The sequence below is a fragment of the Pituophis catenifer genome, unplaced genomic scaffold, assembly GCF_029215685.1.
Source record: "Pituophis catenifer annectens isolate HBS135680 unplaced genomic scaffold, rPitCat1.0.hap2 SCAF_1, whole genome shotgun sequence".
In the NCBI taxonomy this organism is placed as follows: domain Eukaryota; kingdom Metazoa; phylum Chordata; class Lepidosauria; order Squamata; family Colubridae; genus Pituophis; species Pituophis catenifer.
The window spans coordinates 183,071,331-183,097,750 of record NW_027256881.1 but is presented as its reverse complement, the minus strand read 5'-3'; the positions used below and the strand labels follow the sequence as shown (position 1 = coordinate 183,097,750).

Genomic DNA, 26,420 nt, shown 5'->3' with positions numbered 1-26,420 from the left:
CATTTAGATTTCTTGCCAAGATTAAGAGGCCTTTTTCGAGGGCTTCATTTATAATAGATCAAGGGTTACCATCCCCTAAATGATATAAAATTTATTAATACATAACTATGGCAATATATTGGCAGATACCCCAGCATTGATGGAAAGTGTACAATTGGATCTTTTGTTGAAGCCTTGACAGCAACCAGAATGTTACACAGGTTTGATCTGCTGGATGCCAATAAAAATTTTGCAACAATGAAGAATACTGTTTAACTCCACTCTTTAACTCCATTCAGAACATCTTAAGTGCCACTCAAGTGGGGAAATTCATGCAATCAAATTGTTGAAATACAACACACAGCTGTTTAAAGTGAGCTGTGATTGCTTGGATCTGGCAAGTAGATTTATGAGAGGGGGGAGGGAGGGCGAGAGAGAGTGGCATCTGCTACATTTTTAATAAGATAAATTGTTGAAATATCATAATGACAATATCAGCTTCTACTATTTCTGCTTAGGCTCCTGTCTAATTCTTAAGGCAGATTTTCATGGACTCATGAAAAAAACCTGCTCATAAGACTCCAAAACAGTGGTGGGGAAGGAGAATTTCAGAGGTGGGATTCAGCTGGTTTGAACGCTAATTTTACATCTGGTTCGCCAGACTGGCTGGCCCCATCCACCCCACCCCTCCCAGGAGTCTCCATGCAGCCTATTTTGGATGCCAGGTAAGTGCAGCGCCCACGCGGAGGCTCTGGGAGGGCGAAAGACAGGCCTCCCGGAAGTTTGGAAACAGGCCTATTTCCGGCCAATGGAGGGTGTCTGGAGCCCAGGGAAGGCTGTTTTCGCCCTCCCGGAGGCTCAAAGAAAGCCTCCAGAGCTTGAGAAGGGCAAAAACGCCCCTCCCACCACCATGATGTAGGAGGCCGAGTAGGCCACACCCACATGGCCACGCCCACCCAGCAACCGGGCAGTGAACCAGTTGCTAAAATTTTTGAATCCCACCCCTGGCTCAGAGTTTATATAAGTGGAGGTGCTAAATGTTGGACAGAAGTGCTCCATGCTTTGCTTCCCATGCTTCGCTTCCTACCCCTCAGGATCCCTGTAGGCTTTGGGCCTGCTTCCCATCCCACCAGGCCCCACACCGTCCTCCTCACCCCCTCACCCCATTCAGGTTAGTGAAGTGATGCCAAATGGCAGGCTGCTCCATTCCTGGGCTGCATGGTGCAATCCTGGAAGCAGCAACTATTTTCAGTGTAATCACAATTCCATGCGGCAACCCTGAAAATGGCGGCTGCTTGCGGGATTGTGCCACATGGCCCAGGAATGGAGCAGTCTGCCCTCCTTCCATAACTCGAGTTCCAGAGGTCTTCAAAAGATGAGGAGGGTGTGGGGCTCGGTGGAGTGAGAAGTAGGCATAAGGTCTGCGGGGATCCAGTTGGGGTGGAGGGAGAGATTGGGGGAGAGTTGCTGTGGTCCCTGTGGTCAGTTGTAAGGTCAAATGACTGCAGGAAGGCTGCAGTGCCTATAATTTCAGAACCAGGTTGTAAATAGCTTTTGAGGGTCTGCCTCAATTTTGAACCATGACTAAGTGATAAATCAAGGATTACTTGTATTTGGATGGATCCATTTGCTTTAAGGTTGGTGGAATATTATGGGGAGAAAAATGATGAAAGTGGGGATTTGGTGGCACAAGTATCAGTCCCTTGCCACTCCCTCTTGGCCCTGGAGTTTTGTGCAATAGCTCCTCCCTGCAGGAAGCCAAGACCTATAGCCACTCCTTAGTTAGCAGCCCTCATTTGGTGACCATTTGCAAATATAATGGTAATTTTTTTAAAAAAACCATTCTGACCAATGTGTGTATTTACAACTAGATTTTGTGTGCCTGACAACACTTGTACATTGGACTAAGTCGGAATAACACTGGCACAACTGTACAAGAGAACTTTATTTGGATGAGAGGGTAGCAGCCAGTGATCTTTGCAGCACCTGTCTTTCTATCATGTGTTCGCTAGGTGACCATTTTACTGGATTGTGGTCATTAAATGAGGAGAGAGTGTATTTGATCCATCCATCCCAGGGACTGGGTGGACCCAATATGGTTTCAGGAGAAACTTAGGGGGTTCCTAAACCTCTGATATGAAGTTGGCTGAGGTAATTGGAACGAGAATGTGGAAGGGGCTTGGATCAGATCATACCTGTGCACACTCTGTATGCAGATATCCTTGAGCACCATTTCTTAAACGTTTCACTCTCAACGCCTCTTCTCACTTTTAAACATTTATGAGGGACCCCAAAAGAGCTTTGGTTTGTGTAAATTATATTTATTAATACTTACAGTACTGAAGTTAAATTGATGCATTTATAGAATATTTATTGAGTTAGATATCAACAAACATAAAATATTTCTTGTGAAAAGTATATTTTAACAAATAAAAATGAGAAAAATGACATTGTTTCAAATTTTAGCAAAAATCTTTAGTATCTAGCAAATAATTTTGATTTTACAGATTCCTTGAGAGGGTCTTAGAGCACCCTTTCAGAAACGCTATCCTAGTATATCATGGTTTGACAGGGAATTCTGAGGGATGAGGTGAAACAAGAGAACCTAGAATGACTCTGGAGAAAGACAAAAAATGAAATTAGCTGAGCACAGGTAAAAGCCTTCATTAGGATTTATTTTGTGGCTGTCAGAAACCTACCTCTCTTATGATGTCTGCAAAGACTGGTTAATAGCCCTGTTTTAGGTAACCAAGTCTCTTCTGGGTGTGGAGGAACAGGGAGATTACATGCAGGACCACTGTGAGGAATTATTGTTAGTATCTGTTAAAGTCCTTCGACTTCTCTCAGAGTTGGACTTTGGCTGGGCAGGTCCTTTGAAAAAGTCTTAGTCATTTCTTTTCATCCTCTCTTCTACAGTTGGATCCATAACAGAAGTTTCCTTGATAGTTAGAATATTGTTGATTACATCCAGTGGTGGGATTCAGCCGGTTTGAGCCGGTTCAGGTGAACAGGTTGTTAAATTGCTGGCTGGTCCTGCTCCTTCCAGGAATCCTCATGCGCCCCGTTTTGGCTCCCAGGTAAGTGCAGGGAGGCCTTCTAAGCCCAAAACAGTGTGTGTGGGGTGCAGCACAGCCCCACTCCCCCGTGGCCCGTTTTTGCTCCCAGGAGGCAGCAGGGAGGCCTACTAGGCCCAAAAATTATTTGAATCCCACCACTGATTACATCCAATGAAATAAAGAGCACTTTCCCAGGTAGTTACATGCTGAGCTTCTTCTCTGGACCTCTTGCAGGGATAAGCTTTCTCCCTTGACCTTGTTCCATGTAAATGCCCTGGAGATATATTCAATGATGCAGTATTCTTATAAAAGAGAGCCAGTTTGGAGTATGCTTAAGGCATCAGGCTAGAATCTGAGACATTGTGAGTTCTAGTCCCGCCTTAGGCAGAAAGCCAGCTTCGGCTAGTCATTTTGGTCACAGCCCTAGGTCTTCTGAAAAAAAATAAATCCCTTCCAGCTATCTTATTTTTAGGGTTGCCAGGTCTGCTTCCCAAAAATAGCGGACAAGCGGGGGGGGGGGGTGTTAAGTAGTAAAGAAATAAATAAAAATTTACAATTAAATTATATATTTTCTTACAAACATTTTAACACGCCATTTTAGGTCAGTCGACACAAGCTACAATACATTTTTAAAATGTGAACTGTACATAATTTTATAATATATTTTTATTTTAATCTCATTAATTTTTTCGGAGAATCGAGTTCAATGGATATTCGATCTTTGTCTCATTCTAACTTATAAAAAAAAAGATAAGGGGATGGTAAAGTATTATATAATCTGTTATGAATTTGGGTTGTACCCTGAAGAAGCCACAGGGGGAGGGGAGGGCGAGGGGGGGGTTGGGAGGAGGGGGGGGGGAAAGGGGGAAAAATTTGTATTTGAAAAAACTTTTTCAATTAAAAAAAAAAAAAAGAAAGACAAAACACGAATCTCCTATCCTTATTCTCTTAGACTGTACAGCTTTAGATTACGTACCATTTCATCATAAAGTTTTTGAATAAAAAAATGTCCACTATTTTGTGAAAAAAAATAGTGAACATAATGTGAAAAAAGCCGACTGTCCGCTCAAATAGTGGACACCTGGCAACCCTACTTTATTTTGCTAAAAAAAACTTGCAAAGAAAATTTCAGGGACTTGTCCAAGCAGTCTCCAACAAATGGACATACCAGTAGCTGAACCAAAGGAAAAAAAACTTATTAAAAAGCAAGCAAAGAAAACTGTCATGGGTTCTTTTTTTAAACCACACCTAATTGAACTGATCCCTACTCAAGAGAGATGCAAAAACACTGGACTTAGGACAGGTGGTTTCGGTTTGAAGAGATGTTTTATTTTATAAAAGCAAACATATAAACATGTTATGCGAGTGCTTATTATACAGTTCTCTATTCATTTGCTACCTGTGTGCTATTACTATGACAATTACTATACACTATTACTCTTCAGTTACTATATGACAGCATCTATATTACATAGCCTTACTATTCAATATATTATACTCTACTACTATTACCTGCTATTCTATTACAGTTACCTATATAATGTACTCTATAACATTGCTAGTATGTATCATGTCTTTCTAAAGCTGCCTTAAGTTCCCCCTCTCTGAGATTTTTTTTCCTGTTACCAGCCAATATGTAGATCTCTACACTATTTTTATACTGTGCTTTGTCTTATTGGGCTGCTAGATTTCTTTTCCTCTCTTTTGTATGGTCAACTACTGAAGGAAAAAGACCTCCTTTTGATTGGTCTGAGCTTTGTGCTGGTGGCTACAGAGTTCCAGAATGGGCATCTCTTCCCTTCTCCTTCCCTCTCCTCCCACACTTGTGTCAAGGTTGCATCTTTATTGACAACTCTGCCTTGGGAGAGGCTGCACTGGGGAAAAGACTCAAAGTGGAGGAAAAGAAAGCACCACAGAGTAGGGCAATTTTTTCAAACTGCCTGCTCTTCCACCATACAGTAAAATAAATGGCGTTTCATTGCAGCCCAAGTGTGTGAAGAGCCAATAATACATTCCTTTGCTTTACTGTCACCTTTAGAAGTCCATTACCTTCTCTGATTAAGAGTGCAGATGATATCTCTCTCTGTGTTTGTCATACTCCTCATGCAACAGTGCCGAACACTTTATCCACCTTATTTCCATTTTGTAAATATTATGAATATGATAAATATCCATAATATTTTAAATATTATGAAAAACGATCAAGTGAAGCACAGACTGCAGTGATTATATTAAATGACGATTAGATAAATTAATGGAGGGTAGGTCTATCAACAAAGCTTTTAGAAACAAAGTTCAGAGAGACATTTTTCCTTTGTATATAACAGTTGCTAGAAACAGAAAAAAATAACTTTTCCACTGCTTAAAAACTTTTGAGGAACATGCAGAATGTGGAACCTGTGACTCTTCAGATTCTGCAGAGAATTACTGTAGAGAATTATTGGCTAGCATGAACAATGGCGAGGAATGCTGGGAGATTTAATCAGCAACAAGTTTAAATTGATTGTAAATAGTTTGATTTTTGTAACAGAGTTGTTGAAGTCTGGAATATCTTACCTGATTCAATTGTTTCAGCTATAACTTTCACAGTTTTAATTCTAATTTGACTTCTGTGGAATCCTATATTTAAGAGGTTCCTAAGAGAGAGTGCATAAGTGCACTAACGTGCCTGTTACTCGTCACATTTTAGTTTTTTTCATTTTGTTCATTCAAATTTGTAATTTTTATTTGATGAATAAATAAACAAACATCTGAAGGACCAGATTCACATCTATGATTTTTTTTTCTATGGAGACAGCCCACTACACTGAGGATTGGATAGTACAGCGGTCCTCAATCTTTATGGCTTGGCAGCTCGGTGGGGGGGGGGAGAAGGGAACTGGCTCACATAAGTAGTGGCCCTCCTCTCGGGAAAGTCGAGCTGCACACGAGCACACCAGCCTGCTTCTCAGGCAAGTTGAACTGCACACACACGCATGCTGGCCCACCACTCACATGGCCCAGTTCCGAACAGACCATGGCCTGCCAGTGGGCCAGGTAATGATTGCATCCACTAACATCCACTGTTAGTTTTTTCTTTAATAAATAGCTAATCAGAGTCCTACTTAGCCCCTTTCTGCAGTTTTTCCCACTGCTTTTAAAATATCTCCCATTAGCAGCAATGAGTTCTTTCGTACTATCATGCATAATAGATGCAAAAAGACTCTGTTTCAGCCTGATAGGTCCAACATGTTATAATCCAGATAAGGATCTTTCCCACATCTTCCCAACAAAGGAAAAAATATGCCCTTTTCCATGTATTTAAATCACTTCATTAGGCTTGGGTTTGGCACTTTTTTTTTTTTCCAATGGCTGTTTCCTGCATGTTTGAAGGCCTGTTTTATGCACTTGCTGTTTATAATATTTATAAAAATACTATAAATAGGCCTGCATAACTTGTGGTCTATCACATCTACCATAATCCATTTGTTTACCAAGCCTCTGTGTACCATGAACCACTTTAGATTTGATAAGTCACACATTATGCTAATTTGTAGCTGGTTTCTGCACTTGGGAATTTGGTGTTTTGTTCTGGAGCATCCTTTGCAAAGTATCAGAGTCAAACTTCTTATTTACTAAACTCGAGAATTTGAAAACCAGATACTTGTAATATAGTCAATTTTCATTCAAGTGCTATCTGATGATTGTTCATTATAAATGTTTTGTTATGTTATTGTTGTAGTTTAAGGACTAAGGACAATCTCTGTATATTTCATATTCATGTTATTGTCACTAGACTAGACAGTACTCCATCTCTTGGTATCTTCAAATAGATCCAAATATTGAGAACCTAATTTAAAGCTACCTGTTAACTGAGTTATATCTTTCAGCATACAGATACCGAAATATTTAATATAAACTGAAAGATATAACTCAGTTACCTATAATAATAAGGTGACCAATCGTCCGCCTTTAGGGAGGACAGTCCTTCTTTTGTAAATTCTGTCCTCTCTCGAAAAGTGTCCTCCTACATGTCCTCCTTTTCGATATTTGAAGACTAATCTGTAAATCTCCGTATTTGATTGATGCCAATCCGATCCGTTGCGTGTGATGTGACGTACTTGTATGATGATTCGTCAAGGCTCGGTACAGTGCAGCAAGACGCAATTATGAGACGCATGCACTCTGCACAGGAGAATTATTTTGAGAGAGTGCGCCGCACACAAGAGAGCGCCACGCACAAGTGGCTTTGTTTACTTCTTACCGAAACACAACACGGCACACACACATGCATTAGACTCATTGTTGCAATGAATAAAATGTTTCTTTTATTTACAATATTATTTTTCTTCAATTTATTTGTGTCCTTCTTCTCATTGTAAAAAAGTTGGTCACTTTAGTAATAAAAATAAAATATATAGAAAGGTTTCTTTAGATATGGATAGATAGGAGTCATTAAATCTTATTATTTTTAGTAAAATGAATGCTTTCAAAATGAGTATCATTCCCAGATTAATTTCTATGCAGAGAGGAATACTTATTCAAGTATCTGGAAAATATTTTTTTAAATTTTTAAAAAACTTTTTGTTTAGAAATGTTAATGGGGTTTCTTTATTCCAAGAATATCCTTATGGAAAATGCAATTATCAATTAGTGAGGAAGGATTCAGTTTTTTGAATCTGGAGCAATATCATCAAGTTTACCTGCTGTCCTGTAATAAATACTACAAGTCAACAATTGGTATTAGTTTTTTTGATTTGGGCAACTTTGGAATACATATGTCTGGCATCTTTTGCTGGGTGGATAATAAAATTCTAAATACAGTAGGTCTCTAGTATCTTTGGAATCAATTACATTAGTTAGAAAGCTGTGGCATGTAATATCTTTTTTAAAAAGTATCAATCCCTTTTCCCATTCTAAATTCATTTTATGCGGAACTGCAACATTAAAAATTAGGGGAAAGATGGTGATATGGAAAATTTGATTTTGGACCAAATGATAGGTAAGGATGAATTTCAAATATATACAATACTAAGAGACAAATATGTATCAGATGTAACTCAGTGGCAATATTTACAGCTACAGTATCTGTTAGCAACCATTGTTTGGGCCAGCAGCATTTTCAGCTTCTGAGACACCCAAGATATTACAGATGCCCAAGGGATGGATTTACCCTATTATCTGGGAGCTGATTGATCCTGCTGGACCTGAGGAAGTAGACAGGGTCCTCAAGGCTGTTAGTGCAACTACTTGCTGATTAGATCCCTGTTCTTCCTGGTTATTGAAAGGTTCCAGGACGGTGAATTCCAGGAGGATGCATGAAGTGATTAATGTATCACTACAGGAGGGAGGGTGTTCCCGACAACTTTTAAGGAGGCTGTGGTTCTCCACATTCTTAAGAAGCCATCATTAGATCTCACCATACAAGACATTTTTCATCAAATTTCCCACCTTCCCTTTCTAGGGAAGGATACGGGGAAAGTAGTTGTGTTGCAGCTCCAGAGGAACTTGGATGAAAGAGATTATCTAGACTCCTTTCAGTCAGGTTTCAGGCCTGGTCATTGGAACGGGAACGGCATTGATTGCGCTTGTTAATGATCATTGGTAAAACTGGGATTATCTAAGGAAAGTGCAATTATCTACGTTCTCCTTGACCTCTTGGTGACTTTCAATATCATTAATCATGGTATCATTTTGGACCAGCTGTGGAATTTGGGACTGGGTGGTGCAGTGGTGCACTGGTTCAATTCCTTTCTCCATGGCTGATTCTAATCGTTATTAATAATGGGCAAGAGAGTCAGCCCACGGCCTCTCCTTTGTGGGTGCTGCAGCATTCAGTAATCTCTCTGCTCCTTTTTAACAACTACATGAAACTGCTGCCCCTGTGGTACATTTGTAACAATCTGGAGCTGAACATGCTTAACACTATAGAGACAAAAGGGGATTTTAGGAGGAGCCCTTCTATTTTACCACCTCTTACTATATTTAATAGCACAGTATCGGCAGTAGAGTCCTTCAAGTTTTCTATAATCTCCCAGGATTTGAAATGGACACAAGATTAGAATCATCATTTAAAGACACAACAAAGAATGTTCTTCCTGCATCAACTCAGGAAGTTCAGAATGCCCCAGGAGCTGTTGATACAGTTTTACAGAGGAATTATTGAGTCTGTCATTTGTGCTTCTATAGCTGTCTCGTTTGGTACAGCAACCAAACAAGACAGGCACAGATTCCAACAGATAGTTAGGACTGCAGAAAAAACAATGCAATCAGCCTGGCTTCCATAGAAGACCTGTATATGGTGTGGGTCAGAAGGAATGTTGAGAAGATATCTGCAGACCCCTCACATCCTGGACATAAACTGTTTCAACTCCTCTCCTCGGGACAGCACTATAGGGCATTGCATGTCAAAACAGTTAGACACGGGGAGAGGGTTTTTTTTTTTCTCTCTCTCTCTCTCTCATGCCATCACACCTAATTCTTACAGTGCTGTCCAATGTCTATATATATTTACCCCATGTAGTGTGGCTGTATTGTTATTATTTATCCTTTATAATGCCTTGGTAAGACCACACTTGAAATACTGCATCCAGCTTTGGTTGCCACAATACAAAAAGATGTTGAGCTTCTAGAAAGAGTGCAGACAGCAACAAAGATGATTAGGGGACTGGAGGATAAAACATACAAAAAAATGGTTGCAGGAATAAGGTTTGTCTGGTCTAATGAACAGAAGGACTAGGTACGACATGATAGCAGTGTTTTATTCTCTAAAGTACCAGGAGAACCAGAAGCAACAAATGGAAACTTATCAAAGAGATCTCCAACCTAGAAATAAGGAGAAATTTCCTGGCATGAGAACAATTAATCAGTGGAATGGGTTGTGAGTGCTCCATCACTGGAGGTTTTTAAGAAGAGATTGGACATTTGTCTGACATGGTATAGGATCTTCTGCTTGAGCAGGAGTTTGGACTAGAAGATCTTCAAGATTCCTTCCAACTCTGTTATTCTCCTTATCAAACTATCCCTTTTGGTAAGCGAATGTTAGATTAGCCTGATGATTCTTACAATGCTTTGAGGCATAAAGCACTGCATTGAGATAATCTATCATGAACTGTTTGGACAGACAGAATGAGCGGATGCAATTGATTACAGTGTAATAGCCAACTATTATACCTTTCTTTCAGGTACTCTTTTTAGTTGGCTACTATATAGCTGAATCAGTATTATATCATCACTCAAAATCAAATCAAGTATATTACAGTCAAAGACCAGAGACCAGAACAAATAAAAATACTCAAGGAATATCCAGTTAAAATTCTAGAATAAAATAATAAATAACAGATAAAATCTACATTAAAATCACAATTTGGCATCCAGTCAGTCAGTTATACATGGCCTAACTATACTATAATATTAATCCTTAAACTGTGAGGCCCATAGTCACTAAATACTAAAATGCAGAAGAGTAGTAATGCAAAAGGCTTTGCTACCTTACTTGTGTAGAATAGCTATAGTCGATTAATCAAGTGTTTCCAATGAATTCTCAGTGCTGCTGCACAGAATCTAGCCACCTGTGCTGTAATCACAGTCTATTCATCCTTAAGCAGCCATTGGAGATAAGCAATGTTGGAACGGCCAGGATACCTATTGATTATTGGGGGATATGTTTTTTCTGAATATCTCTATAGGAAGAGCATCAAAGGAATATGTGTCCAACAGTCTCCACTCTCCCGAGCCATAAGAGCAGAGTCTTTTAATCAATGGTATATTTTTATACTTGCCATACAGGATGGCCGATGGAAACGCATAACACTGTGCAAGTGAAAATGCTTTCTGGTGGTTTGCTGTCTCCAACTGGCTAAGATAATTGGCAGGAATAACAACATATAAAGTCTGGAGTCAGAAACAATGGAGCTTTCCCTAAGTCCACTTGCCTCTCAATGTCCTCTACCCTTTGTTGTAAGGTTTATTTTGCTTGGTCGTAGTCCAAATTGAATATTGAGGCTGGAGAGAAGCCTAGTTTGGCAAGGTTGGACTTGACGGCCTTGATCCATGAAGAGGAGAATTTGTCTTGGAGGATTAATGGAGCAAGGCCTTGCAGGAAAAAATTAAGCTTTAGCCAAAGATTTAAAGAAGCTATACAAATTCTTGTTTCAATTTTTATCAATCCGGTCTCCAGGCGCAGAAGTGCATTTGAGACACAACGCGGCATCTGGAGAGTTGCTCTAATAAATTTGGATTGAACTCTTTCCAGTGGTATGAAACGTGAAGCTGAGGGTCCAAGTAAGGTCCCATATAGAAGCTGTGCTAACGACTTGGCCAGAAAGAACTTATTTGCAGCAGGAACATAGTATCCTCCCTTTGTGCAGAAAAATTTGAGAATGGTGTTCGCTGATCTTTGACCAGAGGCAGCCGCATATTCTGGCTCAAGAAATGCCATGTGCTTTTCTTGAGCCAGTGGCATGGAAGACCACCCCTAGTACTTAAACGGGGTTACTTGCTTTACATTATCAGCATTAAGATACCATGAGCAGAGTTTGGGCATTTTTGCAAAGGCCGTAACATTGGTTTTCTGATAATTTATGTCCAATTTATTGTAATTACAATTTATTTCTTGTTTATTTATTTATTGGTTCGATTTATATGCCGCCCTTCTCCGGAGACTCAGGGCGGCTTACAATGCGCTAAGCAATAGCCTTCATACTTTTGTATATACCTGCTTAGTAGGGCTTTCGCCCAGGGGTGGGTTCTAAATTTTTTTACTACTGTTTCTGTGGGTGTGGCTTATTTTGTGGGTGTGGCTTGGAGGTCATGTGACTAGGTGGGCATGGCTAGCTGGTCAGAGTCATTTCTGGAAGATCCTTGCACTTACGACCAGTCCTCGCACTTACGACCCGACTCATTTGTTTGCTTTTAACACTGATCAGCTGTAGGACGGCCCTTTGAAGCCCTGCGGCAAGAGTTTAAACAGTTTTTTTCCCTCTAGTCATCAACTGGGACTCAGCAGGCAGCAATAGATTGGGGGTGGGACCAAATAAAAGGTAAGAACATGGGGGGGTGGGAGGGCGGGGGGGAATGGTTCAGTGACGTCATATCGTCACCGCTACCGGCTCGGCCGAACCGGACCGAACCGGGAGGAACCCACCACTGCTTTCGCCCCCCACAACTGGTATTCTTTTTTATACAAAGTCAGCTTATTGCCCCCACAAACCGGGTCCTCATTTTACCTACCTTGAAAGGATGGAAGGCTGAGTCAACTTTGAGCCTGGTGAGATTTGAACTTGCAGTAATTGCAGGCAGATGGTGTTACTTAATAGTGCTTTAGTCTGCTGCGCTACCAAGGCTCTTTTTACAATACTGGACGAGGGATTGCAAGGCTCTTTTAAGGCCTACATCATCACTCAGTGCATCTACCATTTTTAAAAACAGTCATTCCACTTATTTTACTGGATCCACAGTACTCTGCAGAATTTGCTTAAATCATTTTCCTTCAGAATAGCTGTTCTTATTTCCTCACGAGAAAAAAAAAAAATAGGAAATAAGGCTAAGGTAACAATCTCCAGACTGTGCCAGTTATGTGAAGACAATTGCAGAGCACAGCACTGTAGACCTAACAATGAGTGATACATATTTTATATGCAAAGTTAAGAACTTAATAGCTGAGTCAGACAGCGCTAATAGGCAATTAAATATCCAAAGCAGGAAGTAGGGAGGAGTGAGAGAATTCCACCCTATCCTTGTAAGTATTGTGTGGACAAATTGATTTCTCTTTAGAAAAAAATACATTAGCTTTAGCTGTATAATAATAAACATAAACTAATAAACATAAAAATAAACATGATTCAACACTTCTTTTACATTGTGTCCTAGACAAAAACAGTGCCTTCCCGTTTCAGTAATCTATAATTTTACTCATGTGATATAATATATGATCAATCAACTTTAAGATCCCTTCATTCTCTCATGACATGCCCATTAATGAACTTTTCAGGAAATAGGCATTTAAAATATCCTCTTCCTCCACACATGGAGGTTCCTGTATATTTATTGTAAACATTTAATATAATATGTTCAAAGGTTATACAGCTCTCTCAATACTAACACCATTCACAATGAAACCATATTATAATAAAACTATAAAGTCAGTATAAAAACTAAAAACTAAACATGACACCAAAAGGTACAACTTAAAAATACACTTTAAAAGTTGAAATCAATTTCAGATGAATTTATAAAAAACAATAAGTAATTTTGAATATTTAAAAAAAAAACTGTTGGTGGCACACATTTCCAATGGTAGGGACTTTGGCAATAATGGGACTGTTTTTGTACAATAGATCAGAAAGCTGGACTTTCAAAACCAATTTCTATGGTTGGACAAGCTTTCCTGCAAATGTTAATGGCCAAGTATACACTGACAGCCAATACTACGGTAGCTAGCACTACTTTCTTTATATGTAACTGCTGTCCTCTAACTAATGTATTAATTTAAGCTGGTCACTAGTGCCATACGCTGCTTCATTAAAAACCCTAAGATTAAAATCTCTACCGTTCCTTAATTCTTTAGTTCTCTTTCAGATTAGAATTATTTGCAAATATCTATTCAGAATTCCACAGCTTCCCTATAATTTTTATAGGTAGAAATATCAAGATCACATTGTAAGTCATTTATATATTCATTCCATTTTAGTATTAACTTTAAAGTGCCATCCAGTCCTTTGAATGTTAAACAAGTCTAATTTTCTTGCACTTTCCCTATAGGTTAAATGACAGGGAGGGAAGAAGGAGGGGGATTATTTTAGCTGCTATTCAGTTGTATCTCCCTTAAGAATAAATTGGGGAATTTGTAAAACAGATGTATGTATGCCCATTTTGTAGATATAACTATGGGCAGTTGATAACACATTAAAAACAATGCCACAAAATATAAAAGCATAGTGATTACATGAAAAGCCCAACAGTACAACACAGTACTATTAAGCATGTTCTCACAAGCCATCTAAAACCTCCCAATCCCCACATCTTGGAGCACATCCAAGTCTTTAAAGCTTTGGAAAAGCCAGCAGGGATCTAATCTTGGGATCTAATCTTGTTCCAAACAGCAGACCCTATAATAGAAAACAACCATTTCCTAGGGACCTTCTTGATGGAATCCAGAGCATTCTTCTTCTTTGAGACCTGGAGAGTTAAGAGAGAAACAAATGACCCAGCTTCATGACATGAAAGGCTTTGGGTGTCAACCAACTTCTTGAATTCTATCTGGAATTACACTAGGAGCCAGTACAGTTCATGGAACTGAAGTGTAACACAGGCATAACAAGGTGCAACTGACACACAGGATGAAAATGTGGGAAAGTCCTCCTGGCTACAGCTGCTACCTCCAAAGAAAAGCCATGAGTTCAGAGGGATTCCTAGACTGCACACCAGTTCTGAGTAATGCAACCTCATCCAGAACTAAAGGTAGAAAAATACTAGATTTAGTGGGCCCAAAAACTCACAGCCAATCTTGCTAGGGTTGAGCTGAAGACCGTTCTTCCCCATCCAGACCCCCACCCCTCAGCCTCCAAACATTGATACAGAATCCTCCTGGCATCCTTTGATTGGCTTGGGATAGAAGTATAGATCTCAGTATAATCAACATATTGATACCCACACTGGTGCCAATGGATTACCTCACCCAGCAGCTTCATGTACATGTTAAAAGTGGGAGAAAGATTGAGCCCCCAAGGAATCCCACAGAAAAGAGGTCACGGACTAGATTTCTCCGCTTAGCACTGATTGCAACTGGCCCTGGACAAAGGAGGAGAACCAATGAAGAAACATGCCTCTTATTCCTAGTCCCCAGAAATGATCTAGAAAGATAATATGATCAAAAGCCACCAACAGGGCAAGGAAAGTCAGGATGAATGCACCACCCCATTCCACTTTTGCTAAAAATAATTAAGAAGTGTGATCAATGCCATTGCAGTCCTGGAGCCAAGTCTAAAACCCAATTGAAAGAAGAATTGGAGATAGAACAAAAATATCAAAAAGGTCAGATCCAGTGTGGCATCTTGAGCAGTGAGGTAAACCATAGTTTCTTTAAGCAGTGATAGGATTACCGCAAGCCTAATTTTAGTGGCTTCTTCTGCCTCACGAAATATAGTCCATTTCTGCTCTGGTTTTGGAAAGTTCTTCTATAATTGGGTTGAAAATAATTAACAATAGAAAACCATGAGACATTTCAAAAGACAAAGACTGAACTTAAAAGAGTGTTCTGCATCACCTTTCAGAGTTGTAGCTTTGGTGCAGGATTGGGTCCACAATAATACTACTTTCTTTCTCGAGCCTAGCTGCCCCCATCCAAAAAATATTGTCACTGGGATTGAAAGCCCCAAAACAATTCAATGGCCTTGGATTCAAATGTCTCCATTTGTTTCCCAGTAGAAATAATTTAAAACAGCATTTTCTCTCCCCAAATAAGGATGGAAAACAAACTGATACGATTTTACTGAACTATAATATCTGGAGGAACCTAGAATTGGTGAGCTGCAAGTCTGAAGCTATCTTTGGACACTAGAACTGGTTTCACCATACAAAAAAAACAACAACAACAACTTAGAATAGTAATTATATGATCACTTCTACAACAAAGCAGTGCCACAACTTTACTTGGAAACTACCAGTAGCACATTTGGGAAGAAGCCATAAATAGGGTTTAAATCTCAATTTGCATATTTGTCAGTCATCAAATATAGGGGAGTTAGGATATAAATTATTAAAACATAAAAATACTATGATTACAAGCATTCCACGCTATTCATTATAGAGCTGTTGCTGTTAGACTCCAGATTAGTCCCCACCTCTAATTTTAATCCTCTTTTTTCATAAAAAAGAACATAGTCAAGTAGATAATTGGCTGCCTTGGGACATTGGTGAAGGTCCAACCTCATGTCTGAAAAAGCTTTTGAGCAGTAAGTAGAGATTGTATTAACCTGAATCTACTCTTGCTACTCCAAAGTAATTACTTTGTCACTGTAAAATGCAGTTTGGTATAGTGGTTAAGATATTAAACTAGAACTGGATAATTCAATAAAATCAGATTTTCAAAAAGCTAGTATTTCTTCATAATAAATCACAGTAACTCTAACATTAGTAAAACCTTTCAGGAAATCAACATATTTCCATTGAATTTCCTAAATCCAAAAAGAGAATCTCAGAAACCATGGTAACATCTGTTGCAACATTAAGATGACCTGGATGACATCTGCAATAAATAACTAACAGTTATTTATAGTTGCTTTACAAACAGCTATAGTTGTTTGGAGATGTCAGAGCATAAACAAAAAGATACAATTCTCAATGTTAAAAAGTGAATTTCTGGAAGCACGAGAGGAATCACAGAATTTATTCCCACAGCTTAAAAAAGCAAGCAAAATGCCAACCTAATATTCTCTGCCAACTTTATGACCTGCCAGAAACTTTTCTTCAGAAGCTTTGCCAGATGCTATTGCTGGATTTCCAACTTCCCTTGGAGATAATATGTTGAGCCTATTTATGTATTCAGTGAACAAAGACTTTATCTTAGGCTGTGCATAGGCTGGTCTTTTGATCAGAATTGAATTTCACTTTAAATGTTTTCCTAATCTAATCAGGAGTGATAGGATTGTTCATATTATGCCCTGGATTTGTATATAATAGAATCACTTTGTTGAAAATAATAGAGCTGGTAAAAAAAATGGATAATATAAGATATCACATCTTCCAACATCCAGATTTGTGTAGTGGTTAATGTATCAGGCTAAAAACTGAGAGACCACCAGTTCTAGTTCCACCTTAGATACAAAGCCAGCTGGGTAACCTTGGGCCAGTTCCTCTCTCAGCCATAGGAAGTCAACATTGCATGTAACTCTGCAGTTAATACAGTTACATATTTGATGTGAAAGAAATTGTGTGTGCAGATCCTGTTTAATATAAAATTATTTTTAGTCTTAATAAAACCAGACCTTGAGCATACCATTTTTTCCATGTCAAATAAGTAACTTGTTCAAATTTTTCTGGAGTAATAAGTAAAAGAATATAGAATATAAATTATGAGTACACAAAGTGAATCTGTGAGTAGAACTAGGATACCAGCTTGGAAAAGAAAGGTTCCTGCTCACAGGACAACAGGATCACGTAGTCTTTTGGATTATAAACTCAGTTTTCAATTTGTAGCAAACTAACATAACATAACACAAAACCTATGGGCATTTTTATACTTTTTAAATTCTAAAATGAAGTGAGTCATGTGACTAAATTCTTGAAACATGAATCATTCTGAGATTTGTTCAATTGTTTGCCAATTGTAGAGAAAGTCCCATTCTGATGGTGAAATATTGAATTATTTGCATGTTCTTTTTACCAATTTAGAAAAAGCAGAAACTGAGATAACATACAATTGTATTTAAGAACTGACATTTTATCTTAGTTTTGAGGCTGATCATGATTTCCTCTCATTGCATTGGCTCAAACAGAACCAAAATCTTAGTCAGGAAAGATGTAGAAATAGCCTCCATTTTATATCACTGTAGCTAAGCTAGATTTCAGGTGAATGAAATCTAGCTTTTTTCATAGCAATGACTAATTTAAAATGTATTTAGCCCAGTCTGTTTCTAAGAGACAGGAATGGCAATGGCCTGAACATCATCCATGTTCATCAACGATAAAGAAGTAAATTATGTGCAGTGTATTCATTCATGGTGATCACAAGAACAGAATAAAAGACTAGACACCCCTTTCACCTCTGCCATGTAGGAAAGTGGTCTTTCAGCACAGGAGATCTTTATAAACAAGTTCAATCCCTTTTAATGTTTCTAAAATTAAAAGCTTATTTGACATGGCGAATTCATGCTTTCAGATAAACCATAGAAAAGTACTTCATTTTAAGAAACATTTATAAGAAAACTAATCAGTGAAAATGTGGGTTTAGAAAGACACTACAAACAATTTACATCTTGGAGACAGTTTGCTGCTAAATGTGAGAGTGACACAAAGTGGTTCATTCATTTAGGTGCTAGTCCTCTTGTTTTTCCAGATCATTGTAATGCTTATAATAGTACTGTACAAAAGTAAAAAAAAGCAGCAAAATATGAAACATATGTACTCAGCTGTATCTGTATTCAGCTCTAATGAAATTAGTTAATGGAGAAAAAATAAGTGCATTTGAAATAAAATGCATATTACACATTATTACATGTAGCGAGCTTTAAAAATTATTATTTAACTGTGCAGAATCCTGACATTAATTAGAATGTAACTGGGAAATAAAAATCATGTTCTTTAAAGTAGCTACCTTCTATAGATTTTGTATGAAGTGATGAAGTGATACATATTTTTTGTTATTTAATTCACAATATCCTTTTGACTTTGGTACATTCGGTGCAAAAAATAGTTTCAGGAATACCTTACCTTTATAAAAATAAAGGTGTGTGTTTGTTTGTGTGTGTGTGTACACAAATATACACCTTAAGTGTGTAAAGAATTGAACACAAGAACTATTTAAGCATGGAAAAGTGAAAAGAACAAAAAAGGTCTATTTTCTTATTTACACCCTAAGAAAATCAATATTATGAACTTATAAAAATAAACAAAAGTCACTGTGTAAGAGGCTTTCTTTTTCCTGATATGCTGTGATAAACTCACATTATTTTTTTAAAAAGCCTTCATGCAGTATAAAGAATAAAGTTAACCATTAATCTCTTACAACAGCTCTCCTTCTGCTAAACATGATTTGCATATACAATTGTACAGGTTCTCCTAATTAAAAGTCTTTCTGTTCACACCATCTTTTGCTGCCAACTTTTCTTCATACCCTTGTTAAGCTGCAGAAAATAACTGTTCTTTGTGCTGTATCTTTGAAATGCAATAGATGTCATGCAGGCACACATAGATTTAGGTATAGCATATATAGCATATTCTTGTATTGTGTAAGACATATAGTAGTGTACCATTGGGAAATAACTCCTATTTGATTTTTAAAAAGCATTTTTACTTATCCTCTTACAATTTAGCAGCAAGCTAACAATCTTTGTATTTCACTGAACTCTGTTCAAATATTTTGATGAAATTCATTTTTGAGATGTATTAGATTTTGCAGCGGTCTAATTGTTGCTAATCTTTTGTCATTTTTAAAAATCCGACTTAAGTTTTAAACATTTGGTGCTCACGAGAACAAGGCCACAACCCTTGCTCTAGAGTACTCATGCAGCTGTTACAATTTTTCTCATTCATAAAGTCCCATTCTTCCAATTGCACTGTACAATAGTTTTTATCTTTGCAACTTGCTATAAGCATTCGTGTATTTGGGGGGATTGATCCACAAAAGTCCCAGATACTGGGTTAGACAATTCGTGTCTTATTCAAGACCAAATGTGCTCGTCTCTTCAACAGCTGTCAACAGCTTCTCATAGAGCATGGAGAACGATGGGTAAGGAGGAAGGTCAAGACGATTGAAACAAGTGTGAGCTCTGGGGAAAAATGGAGAGAAAGTTTTTATGACACCAAAAATCAAGTGAGGAAAAACTAAGAACAAGAACTTCTTCCCAAACATACTCTTAATTCAGAAGTTAATTTATTCCTAGATTAAAAGATGAATTGTAAACACATTTATTCCTATTTTTCTATGCCTCTGCCTAAAAGCACTATATACTTTGGTTTCTAGTTGTTTGCGCCGAAGCAGTAGCCAGTATGTAGTGTATTTTTAATTTAGATTTTTAGAAACTTTCTACAATGCTTTTCAAAATTACTGGGAGAGGAGAGGGGGGAAAGGAGATAAATCTTTAAAGAAATTAAAATAAGAATAAAAAGGTAAAGCAGTCCCTGCAGATTTTATTTGTTAGTTGTTGCTGACTATAGGCGGTGGTGCTCATCTCCGTTTGCCTTTGAGACAGCACTGCTGTTGTGCCAGCACTGTCCAAAGATTTGTCCACAGTCATGTGGTCAGCATGATGTCATGGAGGGCTGTTACCTTCCCACCAAAGTGGTTCCTATTTAGCTACTCACATTTGCATGCTTTCGAACTGCTAAGTTGTGTGAAGCTGGGGAAAGGATGGCAGCTCATCCCGTCATATGGCACCTGGGTCTCGAATCTGGGCTGTCAGATTTCCAACTGACAAGCCAAGGATCTTAACCACTGAGCCACTGCATGGGCCCAGTTAAAATAAGACTTTGCAATATTTTCAAGATTACAAATCATAGCTTTTCAGCAGCATGCCAAAAGTCACTTCCAAACAGTGGAAGCTATCAGAATAAAAATAAAATTAGACTTAATTTAATAGAGTTGCTATTACTTTATTAAAATACATTGAAAATTATTCATTTGGTGGATCTTAAAACAGAGGCAATATTGTTCTATCCAGTTCATTACTCTCCTATTTATTGCATTTCAGAACACCAAATCTGCAAATAAATTATCACTGTTACAACTTTGATAAAGTATGTGCATTCAGGAAGGAAGACTATAGTAAGAATTATCCTGGGTTACATTATATTTATTGATAATTCTCATTTTTCAATATGGTAACATACTTCCTTAGATAATAGAAATTTTATGACCATATCCATTAACTTTCCTTTTAAAATAATTCATTCATTCTTAGTTTTGCTATAAAATGAAATTACTGTGGATCCAAAACCCAATATAACTTGACAAGAAGTTTCATGCACAGAGGTTCAAACTAATTACCCATAAACATGAAGGGACTAAACTGGATGAGATAAAGCAGCCTCACTGCTTGGTCTCACACCTGTCCATCTTCATTCTTATGAGTAATGCTCATTCACCTACATATGCCCTCCCCCATTTTATCACCCTACATATTTCAGCGTGGCTGGAACATTTACCATCATGGCTACAGTGATCTCAAAGTGCAGGAAGATCAGGAGAAGGAGCTATCTCAATTCTGTTTTCCTTTATATCTCAACTACAATAAATTGAAAGTGAATAGTGCACATAGGCGCAAAACTGGTTTCTCAGACAGTAAAGCTTGAGCTTTATTGACCTGAAAAATGTTCAAGGAAGACTATAATCTCAGCAGAACATAAACTAAGAATGTATTTGCAACTGAAAGCTCAGACAGGTTAGACGGTATTTTAAATCAGTCTCCAGTAACACAGCAGCAGATACTTCGAGGGAAATCTCCCTGCCTCCAAAAAAAATGGGTAGTCAATCAGTCAGTACTAGGCAGCATCTGAAACTTGTACTATTGAGTGCTTGAAGAATTCTGTACACAAGTACTATGGAACTGAAGACAACTTTCTTTTCATCCAAAGCTGAGATGCGATCAAAGTATGATTTCTTAAATGTTTATGATTAATCTTATGTTTTATTTAAACATGTTTACATCCATACATACACTTAAAAGTGCTTAGATGTTTTTAAATGTTGTTAAGTCATGCTAAAATTATGAGTCCAGGTCAGCAGCAAAATAAGGACATGTCAGAATTAAAAATTAATTAAATCTATTTTCAGCCATTCAATGTGTTAACATTTATTATAATCTACATGGGAAAAAAATCAGGCTGTTTTATTTCACCAATTCTCAGAGGTATTATTATTATTTCTCAATCTGAGAGGTAATGGGTATAAGCATAAGAGATTTTCCAGCACACTTTAGCTTAACCACAATTTATATGTCAGGATATGACAAGCTGCTGTTAAGGAAAAATAGAAGCAAAAGTTTAGAGGCATGCCACAGGAAAGGGGATGAGAGAAAGAATCAGCCAAAGACTTGCCACTACTTGGTAAAAAGAAAAAAAAAATCTAGCGCTGCCTCAGAAGCTCACTGTTGCCGTCTGCTCAACACATTGCGGTATTTTGCAGAGCAGAACAATAGGATCTTTTTGGCTACACCCTGACAGATATTCAAATTAATAACTTAGAGGTAGCAGAGATTTCAGAACACAACTCTTGATAAACTAGTTTTTTTATAGATATCAGAAAAGCAGTAACTAGAGCAGAAAAGCAGCAACTATAAATATAAGAATGCAGCCATCTCTTTCTCTTCCAAATCTTCTGCTTCGTTCTTCTTGCTTGTGCATCCTAACAGACTGAGAGTCAGTTACTTTTCTGAGGAAGGAGCAGCTGATACTATGCACTCATATTGTAATGTAAGGCCATCATAAACGTGGGTATGACTAGGCAATTGAAGCTCCACCCCTTTTTAACATGTGCCGTCACTGTGGAGACTCCTGGTAAGAGATATTTCTGCTTCTGACTTTGGTGCTTCTAGTTTCACCAGCTCTATCAACTAAAAGCAGCATCTTCTGTTAGTACTAGTCATATGGATCTTCCCCCACATCATTAGGTTTTCAATACTTGCCCAAAGAGTCTGCTTTCCACTTCTTTTAACAAGCATTCATTCCTTGACACATATAAAGCTATATTTTACCCAGGACCATAATCAGGACAAGCAGCTGAGACTAGTCAGGTATTATACATCAATGGGAAAAGACAAAGATAGAAAAAAAAAAATGGTGCAGAAAGGAATTGTTTCAAAACAATGTTACTATGTTTGTATTTCATGTAGAAATTTGCTGAAAAGCAAAAGTGTTTTTTGGAGACAAAAATAAAATAAGAGTGGTTTTAAGCTTCATAGTAAGCAAATCTAAGGAACAGGAAACAAATTATGCTGAATCCCTCGATTCTCTTTTATTTAAAGAAACCCAAAATCTTCTGCTTCAAGTGGATTTATTTTAAACATTCTTAGAGTTACTTTACCTGGGCAGAGCTGTAATTTTGCCCCATTTTTCTACACAGAATCTTCTTGGTCCATTGCTTCCTCTCAAAGAAGCAAAACCTTCATAAGGAATACTGGATGTACCTGTAACAAACTGGAAAATAACATAAAACACTGTAACTATTTATTATTGAAAAGGGTGGTAGTTCTATTTTTATTTTCTATTTTTAAATACACAGATGACCTCTTACATGCATTTATCTGGAAAACGATAAAAAAATTGTTTTACAATTGTGTTAGTTTGTAGAAAGGGCAATCGAGACAATGTATACAAGGAAACAAACAGGGATTCAGCTTTTGAAAGGAGATATAATGTGCTAAATGCCTCAAGCAACACTCTTTTCAAGACTTTATTGAACCTGGTATGGAAGTATGTTGGTGGAATATAGAGTACTTCTGAACAAGCATACTGACTACACTGTATGGATCTGGCTATGAGAGCTTTTTGGATTATCCCTACACCTGCCTTGACCTGCTGCAGGGACAGTCCACTTACTGTTTTCTGAAGATATTTCAATGAGGTAAGATGAAGGCAGATCAAGGTAATGCAGTAGGAAACTAATCTTTTCCATTAGAGCATGTAATTAGTTCTTTGCTATGCAAACATTTGATGCCAAATGGAGCAGGAGCCTAGGATAGATTTGTGATCAACAGAGCCTCAACTGGCCTCCTGCAGAGCTGCCTCTTCCCATTTGGCTGCCAGAAAACCCAGAGTCTTCTTCGTAATTCAAGGATTTTTTTTTAAAAAAAGAGGAATATCAGCCTTGTGAACCAACATTTATGATGTCACTATTGCCATTGGTAATCCTGTACAGTCAGCTGTCTCCATACATAATGATTTTCCCACTGGTAACTTCCCTTGCAATCTCTATCTCATTCTTTTTCTTCCTGACTGCCCTGTCTCTCCTATCCCACCAAGCACAGATTCTTTGGCTTCCCTGTAAACAGGCAGGAACAGGGAAAATGAAATATCTGCACTTGGCTGGTGAGGTGGGCTGCATCAAGTGGTGGGAGACAGGCAGGTATTCCTTTCTATACAGGTATCACCAGTATCACCTTCTTTGTGCTTGCTCTTCAGACAGCAGCAATCTGCCATTAAAGATCTAGCATATTTTATACAAAATTGCTTCATTATATTATACTCATAATGTATGGAATCACTGACACATGGGATTGTCCTGGTCTCATAAGTATCCCCTACATGCATATTAGCAGCAACGGTAAAAGTTTATTCCCAATTAAAGCAATCCACATGACCAGTGAGTCTCTAGTCTAGACAGATAATGTCCTTATTTAAGCAATTCAATCAGTAGGGGAAGAAGACAATTAAATATTATACTATAGAATACTATATAAGTGTCTTGCAATTGACTGTACTAATACATTAGACTTTGAGGTCACAATATTAGCGAATAATCTGTATTTAATACAAAGCTTTCTTTTAAAAAAAAATATTAATGCATCACTTCCTATTTTTTCAGTTTTAGAAAAATGGAATCGGAAGAGGAAGGAAATAATAAAATAAAATCAGGTTTGATCCTCCCTGCCTGACCCCAATTTGGTATAAATCCATCAGTGATTTTCTTTGTGAATTAAAGAGATTACAAAAATGGATTTTCAGTCACAGCATAAAATACAGAAAACAGAAGCATAAAATACACAAAACATTGTCTCTTTCATTCCATTTTGTTCTAATAGTAGGGGGTTTTGTTTGGAATTCTATTTGCAGACATTTTTTCCTTTGTTTTAGTTTTCTTACTAATTTAAAGAATAGCTAGAAGAGATGAGAATGCTTTCTTAAATGAACAGTGCAAAGAAATAGAAGAAAACAATAGAATAGGGAGGACCAGAGTTCTCTTCAAGAAAATTGGAGATATGAAGGGAACGTTTCATGCAAAGATGGGCATGATAAAGGACCAAAATAGCAGGGACCTAACAGAGGCAGAAGAGATTAAGAAGAGGTGGCAAAATTACACAGAAGAATTATACAAGAAAAAGCTTAACATCCCTAATAACCACAATGGGGTGGTCATTGACCTCAAGACAGATATCTTAGAATGTGAAGTCAAATGGGCCTTAGGAAATCTGAGCAACAACAAAGCTAGTGGAGGAGACAGTATTCCAGCTGAGCTATTCAAAATCTTAAAAGATGATGCAGTAAAAATGCTACACTCAATTTGCCAGCAAATTTGGAAAACTCAACAGTGGCCACAGGATTGGAAAAAGTCAGTTTACATTCCAATTCCAAAGAAAGGCAATGCCAAAGAATGTTCAAACTATCACACCATTGCACTCATTTCATATGCTAGTAAGGTTATGCTTAAAATCCTACAAGCTAGGCTCCAGCAGTATGTGGATCGAGAACTACCAGAAGTACAGGCAGGATTTCGAAGAGGCAGAAGAACTAGAGATCAAATTGCCAACATATGCTGGATCATGGAGAAAGCTAGGGAGTTCCAGAAAAACATCTACTTCTGCTTCATTAACTATGCTAAAGCCTTTGATTGTGTGGATCACAACAAATTGTGGCAAGTTCTTAAAGAGATGGGAGTACCAAACCATCTTATTTGTCTCTTGAGAAACCTATATGCGGGTCAAGAAGCAACAGTGAGAACTGGACATGGAACCACTGATTGGTTCAAAATTGGGAAAGGAGTCTGGGAAGGCTGTATACTGTCGCCCTGCCTATTTAACTTATATACAGAGCACATCATGAGAAAGGCGGGGCTAGATGAATCAAAAGCTGGAGTTAAGATTGCCAGGAGAAATATCAACAACCTCAGATATGCAGATGATACCATTCTAATGGCAGAAAGTGAAGAGGAACTAAAGAGCCTCTTGATACGGGTGAAGAAGGAGAGTGCAAAAGTTGGCTTGAAACTCAATATTAAGAAAACTAAGATCATGACATCCAGTCCTCTCAATTCCTGGCAAATAGATGAGGAAGAAATGGAGGTAGTGACAGATTTTATTTTCCTGGGCTCCAAGATCACCGCAGATGGGGACTATAGCCAAGAAATTAAAAGATGCTTGATCCTGGGGAGGAAAGCTATGGCAAATCTAGACAGCATACTAAAAAGCAGAGACATGACTCTGCCAACAAAAGTGTGTGTAGTCAAGGCTATGGTTTTCCCAATTGCAATGTATGGCTGTGAAAGTTGGACCAGAAGAAAGGCTGTGCACCAAAGAATTGAGGCTTTGAACTATGGTGCTGGAGAAGACTCCTGTGAGTCCCTTGGACTGCAAGGCGATCAACCCAGTCAGTCCTAGAGGAGATCAACCCTGACTGCTCTTTAGAAGGCCAGGTCCTGAAGATGAAACTCAAATACTTCGCCACCTAATGAGAAGAAAGGACTCACTGGAGAAGAGCCTAATGCTGGGCAAAAGAAGAAAGGGACGACAGAGAACGAGGTGGCTGGATGGAGTCACTGAAGTAGAAGGCATTAACTTAAATGGACTCCAGAGGATGGTAGAGGACAGGAAGGCCTGGAGGAACGTTGTCCATGGGGTTGCAATGGGTCAGACATGACTTTGCAACTAACAACAACAAATAATTTAAAAAATCTATAATCAAGCAGAAATCTTTTGGGCAGGTTCTGAAATAGTGAAAGAATTTTCCTTAATTTTTATGAGAAAGGACAGCAAGATA

At 38.1% G+C, this 26,420-nt stretch overlaps 1 protein-coding gene across 1 annotated transcript in view; it reads right to left on the bottom strand.

Annotated features, from left to right (window-relative positions):
* Nucleotides 1-18,751: 18,751 nt before the first annotated feature.
* The window catches only part of HECW2 (HECT, C2 and WW domain containing E3 ubiquitin protein ligase 2), a 116,898-nt gene continuing 109,229 nt past the window's right edge, over nucleotides 18,752-26,420 (bottom strand). The window contains exons 27-28 of the mRNA XM_070956832.1: nucleotides 22,753-22,865; nucleotides 18,752-19,501 (exon numbers count right to left, since the gene is read on the bottom strand). Coding sequence (XP_070812933.1) covers nucleotides 19,390-19,501; nucleotides 22,753-22,865 — 225 coding nt within the window. The 3' untranslated portion in view covers nucleotides 18,752-19,389. The remainder of the gene's footprint in view (nucleotides 19,502-22,752; nucleotides 22,866-26,420) is intronic.